We start from the raw sequence: 14,082 nt of genomic DNA, 5'->3' as shown, positions 1-14,082 counted from the left end.
ACCCCCACAGGCCTTCTGCCCCCTTAAACTGAGACTTTTACCCCTCCCCCCACCTTTCCCAAGAAATCTACCCTGATATCACCCCATATCTGGAGCCGTAACCTTCCCGAAATACGGGCCCCTGCCCCCCCCCCCCAATATAGAGTCCAAGACCCCCGTCCCCCCAATATAGAAAGTCCTAAACCCCCCCCCCCCAAGATAATCAGAATCTGAAGACCGGCATCCCCCCCAAACATCACAAATTGTCACCCCCCTCCCCATCTTTCAGTACAATTTATTGCCCCCCAAAAAATAAAATTGGCCCCCCTGTCTCGTAATACTCATCCCCCCCCCCCCTCAAATTGGAAATAGTCTCCCCAAAACTCCATCCCCATTAAGCCCAATACGTAGGGGACTTCCAGGATCAAGAAGACACCCCCCCAAATAAAACCTCCACCTCCTCTTCACCGGTGATATTTCCCCCCCCCCAACTCAGAATCTCCTCCAGTATCCATGTTGTCGCCCAATGTAGAATAGGGACCCATCCTTTCATCTTGGTGCTCCCCAGAATCTGGTGCCTTATCCCTGGAAATAAGTCGGGGTCCTATTCCCCCCCCCCCCATACTCTTCTTCTGCATAGTATTGTCCACCACGGATCTCTGTTATCTGGACACAAGTTCATCACCACCTCCATATATCTGGAGTTACAGCTTCTTTTCATCCTTGCACCCCAAAATCTTGGGTCACCAAACCTGAGCTTTGTTTACACATTGCCTGTCGACACATCATCTGTCGTATTTGGAGTCCACCTGCTGCTTCTCAACTGTCTTATCCAGAGACCATCCTCTGCACCCCAACATCTGGAGTCTACCCGCTGCTTCTCAACTGTCCTATCCAGAGACCATCCTCTGCACCCCAACATCTGGAGTGTACCTGCTGCTTCTCTACTGTCCTATCCAGAGACCACCCTCTGCACCCCAACATCTGGAGTCTACCTGCTGCTTCTCAACTGTCCTATCCGGAAACCACCTTCTGCACCCCAACATCTGGATTCTACCTGCTGCTTCTCTACTGTCATATCCAGAGACCACCCTCTGCACCCCAACATCTGGAGTGTACCTGCTGCTTCTCTACTGTCCTATCCAGAAACCACCTTCTGCACCCCAACATCTGGAGTGTACCTGCTGCTTGTCTACGGTCATATCCAGAGACCACCCTCTGCACCCCAACATCTGGAGTCTACCTGCTGCTTTTCAACTGTCGTATCCAGAGAAGACCCTCTGCACCCCAACATCTGGAGTCTAATCGCTGCTTCTCAACCGTCACATTCAAAGACCACCCTCTGCACCCCAACATCTGAAGTCTACCTGCTGCTTCTCAACCGTTCTATCCAGAGACCACCCTCTGCACCCCAACATCTACCCTCTGCTTCTGATCTGTCGTATCCAGAGATCATCCTCTGCACACCATCTGGAGTCCTGGAGTCATCATACCCCCAATCTGGAGTCCCCACATCACATCTCTGTGTCCAGGATCTTCTGACCACCTCTCCATCTGGATGTATTGCTCCACCACCAGCAATGGGGGATTTTTATGACCCGGAACACCCAACTGAGTGAGTATATACCCCACATCAGGTGTCACCCCCACATCAGGTGCCACCCCACAACACAACACGCAATACACCACCGGGCCCTCTTCTTCCACAGGACACTGCTGCAGGCCAGGCATGCTTGTCAGGTAATGTAGAAGTGAGGGCCTTCCATGTGCTCATCTACAACATGATGGGGGAGGGGAGGCATGGAGAGAGAGGGGGGGGGGGATTCAAAACTTGTTTTGCAGACTCTCAGCTGGAGGTCTGTTGACAACATTCAGGTTTTCCTTCCAAGCTCTCCCAGCTTTTCAGATACACAATGTAAACATTAGGAGTGACCTATGAAGTGCTCCTCACAGTGGACGGTGCATCTTCGGGAGGTGCTACTGAAGTCAGCATGGAGGGAGGTGGGGGATGTCCTTCAAGGTTTGATCTGCGTTTTTTCTGTGCGCTGTAACACTCCTTGCTGTATATACAACTGCTTTGGAATATACTTCTGTATCCTTTTTACTTGTTTGTTTTCCTGAAGGCTCAAGGTTCTTTATCTGCTGTGGGTGAGGCGGCCATCTTGGGCATGCTCAGTAGACTATCATAGGACCAATTTTAGCCAGGAAGCCAGTTAACCTGCCAGCATGACGGAAACTGGAGTAACCAGAGGAAGCCCACACAAGCGCAGTGAGAACACGCAAACTCCATGCAGATGGTGTCCTGGTTGGGACAAGGGATGAGCTCAGGTGTAATTGTAGTCCTAGCGTGAGTGTGCCAGGAAGCCGCCACCTGTGCTGGGCCAGTCATTTGCGGCCGGGGCATTAGCAGCACACATACAAGAATGCCTCGTCCGCTTATGATTGGCACAGTACAGGCAGTAGCGGGGCAGGGTGGACCAGAACTGCTTTCTACTCCCCCCTCCCCCACTGTTAATAGATGCCTTTTAGATTAGGTGTACTACTCTGAAATCCATTATTTGATCCCCCCGATTACCTGTGCTCCTCCTACCTGGCCCAGAGTACAGGTGACGGCTTCCTGGCTGTAGGACCAGGGTCCAAACACACCTGAGCTCATCCCTGGTTCAGACTGAAACCGAGGACCCCGGTACTGCAAGGTAAAAGCGACAACCACTATGCCTCCGTCTCGCCCCATTCTGATTGGCACCCAGCGCATGTAGGGGAGCACTGTGGTGACCACATGTAATGTTGGTACATATTATTTGTGCAAAAATGAAAAAAAAAAAAACCTTTTTTTTATAGTGGGGTCTCTGCAAGAATGAAATGCTCAATGCTTCTCAAAATGCTTCCAGTTACACAATGATTACATCCCTGGCTGGGGACGAATGAATGTGTTGTGACATTTTTAATAAAGTTCTAACCAAAAAAAAAAAAAAGGGGGTGAAGGGTGCCATTTGCTGGCATTTGCACGTTGGCACTGTTTTTAATCCCAGCAGCCGTGCAGTCCGCAGGGCTTGCTGGTGTAGATGAGCCCTTAGACATGATTAAGCCCCTGTTGGGGAGAAACGCGTCCATTGGAATGGGTCTGGCCATGAGCAATGTGCTATAGCAGGGCTTGACAAATTTGCTTTGAATCTAGGAGCCAGATAAAAAAGTTCAGGGGGGAGGGGGCAATGGGACAGGTAAGGGAACTGTCATGGGTGGGGGCTGAGGGACGGGGGGGGGGCAGCAGAACAGGGAGTGGGATGTGGGGCTCTGCAGGGGTATGGGGGGGGGGGGGGTGTGTACAGGTAGTTAGGGGGTATGGGGGCCCCTGTGTACAAGTAGGTTTGGTGTTGAGGGGGTATGGGGGCCCCTGTGTACAGGTGTGGGGGTGTTGTCACTCACCGAGGTGCAGGGTGAGGTTGATGGAGTGCGTGTACTGGATCCTGGCTAGCATGGTTTGGTAATGGGGGTCCCTATTCTTAGGTGGGTGTATGGGAGTAGCTCAGGTGTGGTGGGATGGGGCCCCTGTGTACAGGTGTGGGGATGTTGTCACTCACCGAGGTGCAGGGTGAGGTTGATGGAGTGCGGGTACTGGATCCTGGCTAGCATGGTTTGGTAATGGGGGTCCCTATTCTTAGGTGGGTGTATGGGAGTAGCTCAGGTGTGGTGGGATGGGGCCCCTGTGTACAGGTGTGGGGGTGTTGTCACTCACCGAGGTGCAGGGTGAGGTTGATGGAGTGCGTGTACTGGATCCTGACCAGGGGGGAGCCGCACGTATTGGTGGCCACCACCATCACGTTGAAGGCGGCATTGACAAACTCCGGCGTACAGCACTGTGGCCGGCTGCCCTCCGAACAGTGGTCTATGGCTGCCCGGCCACTATCAAGCAGGAGTAGTATGGACAGAGCAATCGGAGTGGGAGACCGCATCTTCCGCTCCATGGGCTCTCCGGGGGGGATTGCTGTGTAATGCAAGGCGAGCCTGCGGGCACCCAGGCACTGGAATGTAGTTTGTTTCTGGTCACCCTGGCGACCTGGCACCTGGGATTTGTTGAGCTCTTTGCTACAGCCTGGCTTTTTGTTAGTGTGCGTCACTTTCAATAAAGCTTGTTGGATATTATGGGGAAAAAAAAAAACAGTGGAAGGGCAGCCTGTTAGTATCTGGTTCCTGCAGGAAGGAGCGGATCCCAGTAGGTGTGTGCCCATGACCGGGGATGGTGTTGGGTTTTGGGGGACATGCCCCCTTCCTCAAATCTTTGAGAAAGGGGGCATGTCCCCTGAAACACGGTATTAAATAAAATTGTATGGTGGTCCATCCTGTGTGTGTTCAGTAAATTTTACAATCCTGTATTTATTTATTTATTTATTTATTATTATTATTATTATTATTATTAAAATGGACAATGCAGCCTCTAGATCAGGGGTCTCAAACTGGTGGCCTTCCAGCTGTTGCGAAACTGCAAGTCTGACAGTTACAAGCATGACTCCCACAGGCAGAGGCATGATGGGACTTGTAGTTAGGCAACAGCTGGAGGGCCGCCAGTTTGAGACCCCTGCTCTAGATGTCTGTGTGCATGAGACCTTCTTCTCATTTCCTTTGTTGCAGAGAGTAGAAGTGATGGAAAATACCATTAGTACAGTTGTTGCTATATAAGAGGAGAAGGTCATATACACGGGTTCCTCCAGATGCCTCCACCTCCCGACGTATTTCCTGCTCAGGCTACTGTATTCCAATAGCTGACGCCAGCGGCTGTCCAATCGGAAGGGGCGCTGCCAAAACGGTGACTGCATCTGATTGGCTGCAGTGACTATTCAGCTGAGAATTGTTTGCCCAGCTCTTTTGATTTTTTTTTTTTTTTTTTTTTTGGATTGAATGTCAGGAGGTACAGTGACAACTAAGAGATGAATTCCTCTCAATTTTGCGGAGATTCAACCTCACTTCCTGTTGTATCATTGGGACAGGAAGTGAAGGGAAACAATCTGAACAAGGTACAGACTGCAAAAACTGATGGCTTTTGAGTCTTTCCTACTTTATCCCTACTTTTCTACACCATCCAAAACTAAACTTTATACGTTGTATGTGTGTGTTGCAATGCATTGCCGTTCACAATAACCTAAACCCCCCCCCATGTGGGTGAAACATGTCAGAGAGGCGTGACCAATGGGCTGGGATCTGAACTGAAGCCAGTTTTTCACTCGCCCTACATAGGAGTTGAATAGAGTTTACTGCGGTATCTGCATGCTGTATCCCATCAGAACCCCTCCCATCCACCCCCCCACCCAAACTCCCACCCAAACCAACAAACACTCCTGCATCACGTGTTAGTGTCCCCCGTCGGAGCCCCCTGGGCACGTTGGTGTCCCCCGTCGGAGCCCCCTGGGCACGTTGGTGTCCCCGTCGGAGCCCCCTGGGCACGTTGGTGTCCCCGTCGGAGCCCCCTGGGCACGTTGGTGTGCCCCCGTTGCACGTTTCACTCTGAATCCGACTTTGAAATTGTTGTGACTTCCCTTGAAATCGCTCGATTTCAAAGCCGCAGGTCAGTGTTTTTGTTTTATTTTTTTTCTTCACCGCCAAGTTGGAGTCGCACCGATTTGAACAGTTCCATCGCCGACAATAGCATGCCATTCGGACCTGTCAATTCTCATGACAAGCCAGGGGGGCTTAAGGACACTGATGTAGGTCTGGTTCGAGGATACCGGTGGTCCTAGCAACCAGAACAGTGACGTTGGGTGGGGGGTTTGTTGGGTTGCAGGACCTGCCCGGGGGCGGTGGTGAGTGTGCAGCGCAGGTCCTGTAACCCAACAGAGACCAACCCTGCAGAGAGTCTGAGGACTCGGGCTGTGGGCCGGAAAACAAAAAGTCCCAGCGGGGGCCGGATGTGGCCCATGGGGCCGTACTTTGGAGACCCCCTGTGTTGATTTTAATAGGCTGTCCTAATGCATGAGGATTGACCAAGCTTCATGCATGCGCATGTCCATAGACGAGGAGCTTTGGGGTGATATTCTGACTAGTTGGCACTGCATTGTACCAATGTACGTAACATGCTTTGCTGCAATGCAATAATGTGTATGGGACCCTAAAGCAAACCTGTCCTGAGGAAGTATGGAGGAAGAGGTCCTCATTGCTGTCCTTAGGAAGTATGGAGGAGGAGGTCCTCATTGCTGTCCTTAGGAAGTATGGAGGAGGAGGTCCTCATTGCTGTCCTGAGGAAGTATGGAGGAGGAGGTCCTCATTGCTGTCCTGAGGAAGTATGGAGGAGGAGGTCCTCATTGCTGTCCTGGGGAAGTATGGAGGAGGAGGTCCTCATTGCTGTCCTAGGGAAGTATGGAGGAGGAGGTCCTCATTGCTGTCCTAGGGAAGTATGGAGGAGGAGGTCCTCATTGCTGTCCTAGGGAAGTATGGAGGAGGAGGTCCTCATTGCTGTCCTAGGGAAGTATGGAGGAGGAGGTCCTCATTGCTGTCCTAGGGAAGTATGGAGGAGGAGGTCCTCATTGCTGTCCTAGGGAAGTATGGAGGAGGAGGTCCTCATTGCTGTCCTAGGGAAGTATGGAGGAGGAGGTCCTCATTGCTGTCCTAGGGAAGTATGGAGGAGGAGGTCCTCATTGCTGACCTGAGGAAGTATGGAGGAGGAGTTCCTCATTCCTGTCCTGAGGAAGTATGGAGGAGGAGGTCCTCATTGCTGATCTCTTCTGATCCATTGACACTTTCCTTCTACACTCCCCAGCCACTTTATTACAGTGAGGAGGAAAAAAGTATTTGACCCCCTGCCGATTTTGTAGGTTTGCCCACTGACAAAGAAACGATTGGTCTATAATTTTATTGGTTGGTTTATTTTAACAGTGAGAGAAAAAATAACAACAAAAATATCCAGAAAAACACATTTCAAAAAAAGTTATAAATTGATTTGCCTTTTAATGAGTAAAATAATTATTTGACCCCTTCGCGAAACATGACTTCGTACTTGGTGGAGAAACCCTTGTTGGCGATCACAGAGGTCAGACGTTTCTTGGAGTTGGCCACCAGGTTTTCACACATCTCAGGAGGGATTTTGTCCTCTGCAGATCCTCTCCAAGTCATTAAAGGTTTCCAGGCTGACGTTTGGTAACTCGAACCTTCAGCTCCCTCCACATATTTTCTATGGGATTAAGGTCTGGAGACTGGCTAGGCCACTCCAGGACCTTAATGTGCTGCTTCTTGAGCCACTCCTTTGTTGCCTTGGCCGTGTGTTTTGGGTCATTGTCATGCTGGAATACCCATCCATGACCCATTTTCAATGCCCTGGCTGAGGAAAAAAGGTTCTCACCCAAGATTTGATGGTACATGGCCCCGTCCATCGTCCCTTTGATGCAGTGAAGTTGTCCTGTCCCCTTAGCAGAAAAACACCCCCAAAGCACAATGTTTCCACCTCCCATGTATGACGGTGGGGGATGGTGTTCTTGGGGTCATAGGCAGCATTCCTCCTCCTCCTTCAAACACGGCAAGTTTAGTTGATGCCAAAGAGCTTGATTTTGGTCTCATCTGATCACAACACTTTCCCCCAGTTCTCCTCTGAATCATTCAGATTTTCATTAGCAAACTTCAGACGGGTCTGTACATGTGATTTCTTGAGCAGAGGGACCTTGCGGGTGCTGCAGGATTTCAGTCCTTCACGGTGTAGTGTGTTACCGATTGTTTTCTTGGTGACTATGGTCCCAGCTGAGATCATGGACAAGATTCTCCTGTGTAGTTCTGGGCTGATTCCTCACCGTTCCCATGATCATTGAAACTCCATGAGGTGAGATCTTGTATGGAGCCCCAGACCGAGGGAGATGGACAGTTATTTTGTGTTTCTTCCTTTTGCGAATAATCCCACCAACTGTTGTCATCCTCTCACCAAGCTGCTTGGTGATGGTCTTGTAGCCCATTCCAGCCTTGTGTAGGTCTACAGTCTTGTCCCCGACATCCTTGGACAGCTCTTTGGTCTTGTCCATGGTGGAGAGATTGGAATCTGATCGATTGCTTCTGTGGACAGGTGTCTTTTATACAGGTAACAAGCTGAGATTAGGGGCACTCCCTTTAAGAGAGTGCTCCTAATCTCGGCTTGTTACCCTGTATAGAAGACACCTGGGAGCCAGAAATCTTGCTGATTGATAGGGGATCAAATACTTTTATCCCTCACTGTATGTCCCCCTTGCTAGTAATGGGTTGGACCCCCTTTTATTATGTCCCCCTTGCTAGTAGCAGGTTGAACCCCCTTTTGCCTTCATTCTTCATGGCATAAATCCAACAAGGTCCTGGAAACGTTCCTCAGAGATTTTGCTCCATAGTGACATAAAAACATCGTGCAGATTTGTCGGCTGCCCATCCACGATGCCAATCTCCCATTCCACTACATCCCAAAGGTGCTCTATTGGATGAGATGTGGTGAGTGTGGAGGCCATTGGAGTACAGGGACCTCATTGTCCAGTGGTGAGATGATTGGAGCTTTGTTACATGGTGCATTATCCTGCTGGAAGGAGCCATCAGAAGATGGGGACACTGCATCCCCCACACCATTACAACCCCACCACCAGCCTGAACCGGTGATGCCCCATCCCCCACACCATTACACCCCCACCACCAGCCTGAACCGGTGATACCCCATCCCCCACACCATTACACCCCCACCACCAGCCTGAACCAGTGATACACCATTACACCCCCACCACCAGCCTGAACCAGTGATATCCCATCCCCCACACCATTACACCCCCACCACCAGCCTGAACCGGTGATATCCCCTCCCCACCACCAGCCTGAACTGGTGATATCCCATCCCCCGCACCATTACACCCCCACCACCAGCCTGAACCGGTGATACCCCATCCCCCACACCATTACACCCCCACCACCAGCCTGAACCGGTGATACCCCATCCCCCACACCATTACACCCCCACCACCAGCCTGAATCGGTGATACCCCATCCCCCACACCATTACACCCCCACCACCAGCCTGAACTGGTGATACCCCATCCCCCACACCATTACACCCCCACCACCAGCCTGAACCGGTGATACCCCATCCCCCACACCATTACACCCCCACCACCAGCCTGAACCGGTGATATCCCATCCCCCCACACCATTACACCCCCACCACCAGCCTGAACCGGTGATACCCCATCCCCCACACCATTACACCCCACCACCAGCCTGAACCGGTGATATCCCATCCCCCACACCATTACACCCCCACCACCAGCCTGAACCGGTGATACCCCATCCCCCACACCATTACACCCCCACCACCAGCCTGAACCGGTGATACCCCATCCCCCACACCATTACACCCCCACCACCAGCCTGAACCGGTGATATCCCATCCCCCCACACCATTACACCCCCACCACCAGCCTGAACCGGTGATACCCCATCCCCCACACCATTACACCCCACCACCAGCCTGAACCGGTGATATCCCATCCCCCACACCATTACACCCCCACCACCAGCCTGAACCGGTGATACAAGGCAGGATGGATCCATGCGCCAAATTCTGACCCCACCATCTGAATGTCGGAGCTGAAATCCAGACTCATCAGACCAGGCAATGTTTTTCCAATCTTCTATTGTCCAATGTTGGTGATCCTGTGCCAATTGTAGCCTCAGTTTCCTGTTCTTAGCTGACAGGAGTGACACCCGGTGTGGTCTTCTGCTGCTGTAGTCCATCTGCTTCAGGATTGGATGTGTTGTGTGTTCAGAGATGGTATTCTGCATACCTTGGGTGTAACGAGAGGTTATTTGAGTTACTGTTGTCTTTCTATCATCTGGAACCAGTCTGCACATTCTCCTCTGACCTCAACAAGGCATTTTCCTCCACACAACCGCCGATCACTGGATATTTTCTTTTTTCTTCCCACCATTCTCTGTAATCCCGAGAGATGGTTGTGTGTGAAAATCCCAGAAATACTCAGACCGGCCCGTCTGCCACCAACAACAACCATGCCACGTTCAAAGTCACCTCAATCCCCTTTCTTCCCCATTCTGATGCTCAGTTTGAACTTCAGCAAGTCGTCTTCACCCCTTATAAATGCACTGAGTTGCTATCCTGTGATTGGCTGATTAGGAATTTGTGTTACCGAGCAACGGAACAGGTGTACCTAATAAAGTGGGAGGTGAGTCTAGGTCTCTGTCCTGGTCACCTGTAGCAGTCTCTGCGCTGTCTGTAATCTTAAAGCGGAACTCTACTCCTCTTCTATTTAGGGGTGTCCTGGAGCTCCCTGCCCGCTGGTGGGCTTCCAGGTACCGATCTTCGGCCATTTTTATTGGCTGGGCCAAGATGACATCACTTTAGCACAGGAGTCCTTTTTTTTTTTTTTGTCCTACTTTAAACCATTACTGTACTGGGCTCCCCTCCAGCATCGTGCTGTCCACGATCTTCCTCACCGATTGCTGATCTCTTTGGCTGGTCTTCTTCTTCTTGGTTCCGAACTTTTTGCCGGTTTTTTTTGATTGGCCGAGCCGGGGTGACCTCATTCCCATGCATGCACTTGGGAGTTCATTTAACATCAGCAGACTCGGAAATTGTACACAGGGCTGCGCTTTGGTCGCAAACAAGCCGGTCCGAATACTTTAACCCTTTTGCTGCCAGAACAGTCTTTGTTTTGTTTTGTTTTTTACACACCTAAAACGCTTAAAAAAAAAATAATAATTTTAGGCCTGAAGATTACAAAACCCCCCCCCCCAAACATGATTAATTTTCTGAAAGCGGACACCCTAGACGCAGGGATCTCCAAATTACGGCCCTATTGCCTTGTTGTGGAACTACACCTCCCATGAGGCATTGTAAAACTCCTTACATTCACAGACACGACTAGGGCATGATGGGAATTGTAGTTCCTGAACATCTGGAGGGCCGTAGTTTGGAGACCCCCTGGGAGAATAAAATAGTTGCAGTTCCAAATTTTTATGAAGAAATAATTCCGGGCGGCTGCACTTCCAAAAAATCCTTTTATTGAAGCTTTATATGACAAGTGGTTGACAGATGGAGCAGGGGACAAAGAGGTAGACGCGTTTCACGCAAATGTTAGCGCTTAGTCATTACCAGATGGAGCAGGGGACAAAGAGGTAGACGTGTTTCACGCAAATGTTAGTGCTTAGTCATTACCAGATGGAGCAGGGGACAAAGAGGTAGACGCGTTTCGCGCAAATGTTAGTGCTTAGTCATTACCAGATGGAGCAGGGGACAAAGAGGTAGACGTGTTTCACGCAAATGTTAGCGCTTAGCCATTACCAGATGGAGCAGGGGACAAAGAGGTAGACGTGTTTCACGCAAATGTTAGCGCTTAGTCATTACCAGATGGAGCAGGGGACAAAGAGGTAGACGTGTTTCACGCAAATGTTAGTGCTTAGTCATTACCAGATGGAGCAGGGGACAAAGAGGTAGATGCGTTTCGCGCAAATGTTAGTGCTTAGTCATTACCAGATGGAGCAGGGGACAAAGAGGTAGATGTGTTTCGTGCAAATGTTAGTGCTTAGTCATTACCAGATAATGGTAATGTCTAAGCGCTAACATTTGCGCGAAACACGTTTACCTCTTTGTCCCCTGCTCCATCTGTCAACCACTTGTCATATAAAGCTTCAATAAAAGGATTTTTGGAAGTGCAGCCGTCCGGAATTACTTCTTCTTTGTTACATAGCATGTGAGCTGGGCTAGCACCTGACTAGTGTGTATGTATGTGTGTGTGTGTGGATTAACCAGAGACTCGCTCACCTGGAGCGGCTTTTCTTGTTCCAAATTTTTATGTCACACGCAAAAGTGTTTGTTTTTTATTTTTAGGGCACACAAACGCAATAAATTACCACATTTTTTTTTGGTAAAATATAAAAGATGAGGTTGCACTAGAGCTGCAGGATTCTGGCCAAAATGAGAATCTCAATTTTTTTTTTTTTGCTTGGAATAAAAAGATCACTATTCTCGCAATGTAAAATCTTTCACATTATACAAAAAAAAAATGGGCTAACTTTACTGGTTAGTTTTTTTTCTTTCTTCCTTTTTTTTTTTTTTTTTTTTTTTTTTTTTATTCATTAAAGCGGAGGGCCACCCTCAAATAAAAAAATGGCATTAAAATTCTTTAAAGAATTTAAAAAAAAAAAAAAAAAAAAAAATTTTAACTTACCTGAAACCCCTGTTGCTAGGCAGTCTTCCTAATCTGCCTCTTCCTATTCCACAGCGCTTCCTCCTCTTTGGCAAGTGGCCCCGTTGCCTTCTGGGAACTGTGTGTGTCCCAGAAAACAACGGGGCCATTCACAAAGCGATGCGCAACTCGCGCATGGGCAGTGAAGCCGCAAGGCACCACTGCCTGTTTCCCTTAGTTAGGATGGATGGATCGGCCTCGGGGGGGGGGGGGGGCACGACATCGCGGGCTCGCTGGACAGGCACGTGTCCTTTTTAAAAGTCAGCAGCTACACTGTTTGTAGCTGCTGACTTTTAAAAAAAAAAATAAAAAAATCGCGGCCGGAACCCCCCTTTTAAAGTGATATTATTTATTTTTTTTTTTTTTTTTTTTTTTTTAAATTGCATGTGAAAGACTGCTGCGCAAATACAGTGTGACATAAAATATTGGAACAACCACCATTTTATTCTCTAGGGTGTCTACTAAAAAAAATATATATTGTATGCTGGCAGCACAGTAAAAAAAGTCCCGCTAGCCGCATCTTTGGAGCGGTGTGTATAACGCTCCTCCATCGCTCCTGCCCATTGAAATCAATGGGGCACCGCGGCAGAGGCGCTTTGCGGTGGTTTTTAACCCTTTCTCAGCCGCTAGCGGGGGCGTAAAACCGGCGCCGCTAGCAGCCGAATAGCGCCGCCAATCCGGTAAAGCGCCGCTAAAAAATGCGCCGCTTTACCGCCGACGCACCTCCCGCCCCAGTGTGAAAAGGGCCTTACACACACGAAGTCTATTCCATTGACAAATTGTTACAATATTTATACTTAAGTTCAACCAATAAAGAATGTTGTGTTTCTTGGCAGACTGCCTGTTTGTTTTTTCCTTCCTTTCTTTTGACAGCTGTCGGCTTCAGAAGAGCAGAGAGAATTCTTTGCATAGAAAGAATCGGGAAACACTTTAGTCAAGATCGCGATAACGATTCTTGACGATTAATCGTGCAGCTCTAGGTTGCACCGAGTAAATAGATACCCAACGTGTCCATACTTAAATTTGTGTGCGCCGGCGAAATGGTGACAAACTTCAGTACCCGATATTTTCTGTAGACGGCGCTTTAACCACTCCCCCCCCCCCCCCCCCCCCAATGACGTCCTGGACTTTGGGGATATCTAAATGATGAGGGGTGCAGCTACAGTCGTCATCCAGTCTTTTTCAGACGGTGATTTTTGTGCAGTGCAAGGACAATCCTAGCGGCGGTTAAGCCCCCCGCCGCTCTCCGGTGCTTCTACCAGCTCGCCCCTGCGATCGGCGAGCCGGAGAACGAAACGGTCGCCGCCTGAAGTTAAGCATAGAGATTTCCAGGGATATTTTTTTTTTTTTTTCTTGGATCTCGGCCTTTCCAGCATAGAGGAGAGATGTGGGGGTCTTATAGACCCCACATCTCTCCGTTAAGAGGACCTGTCGCGCACCATTCCTATTACAAGGGGTTTTTACATTCCTTGTAATAGAAATAAAAGTGATCCAACAATATTTTTTTTTTTCAAGAGAAAGTGTAAAAGTAAAATAAAAAATAAAAAAAAAAAAATGTAAAGCGTCCCCGGCGTGCTCGCGCACAGAAGCGAACGCATACGTAAGTCGTTCCCACATATGTAAACGGCGTTCAAATCACACGTGAGGTATCGCCGCGTGCGTTAGAGAAAAAGCAACAATTCCAGCACTAGACCTCCTCTAGTAACTCTAAACTGGTAACCTGTAAAAAATTTTTTGAAGCGACGCCTATGGAGATTTTTAAGTACTGAAGTTTGGCGCCATTCCACGAGCGTGCGCAATTTCGAAGCATGACATGTATCTATTTACGCGGCGTAACATTTAAGGTTTAGTCTTTTTTTTTTAAGTGGTTAAACTTCCCTTATTTACACACAGAAGTTTATCGCTTTTGATCTAAGAATGA

At 49.2% G+C, this 14,082-nt stretch overlaps 1 protein-coding gene across 4 annotated transcripts in view; it reads left to right on the top strand.

Annotated features, from left to right (window-relative positions):
* The first annotated feature begins 470 nt into the window (after positions 1-470).
* SETD2 (SET domain containing 2, histone lysine methyltransferase) overlaps positions 471-14,082 on the top strand; it is a 131,827-nt gene continuing 118,215 nt past the window's right edge. For 3 of the 4 annotated variants that reach the window (XM_073632469.1, XM_073632467.1, XM_073632466.1), the window contains exon 1: positions 471-1,594. In XM_073632469.1, the coding sequence (XP_073488570.1) occupies positions 1,560-1,594 (35 nt within the window). In that variant the 5' untranslated portion in view covers positions 471-1,559. Of the gene's footprint in view, positions 1,598-14,082 lie in introns of all 4 variants that reach the window. The other variant, XM_073632468.1, reaches the window with a different exon arrangement.

The sequence above is a fragment of the Aquarana catesbeiana genome, linkage group LG05 (genome assembly GCF_042186555.1).
Source record: "Aquarana catesbeiana isolate 2022-GZ linkage group LG05, ASM4218655v1, whole genome shotgun sequence".
Taxonomy (NCBI): domain Eukaryota; kingdom Metazoa; phylum Chordata; class Amphibia; order Anura; family Ranidae; genus Aquarana; species Aquarana catesbeiana.
The sequence above is the reverse complement of the archived record's forward strand: the minus strand, read 5'-3'. Positions and strand labels throughout refer to the sequence as shown.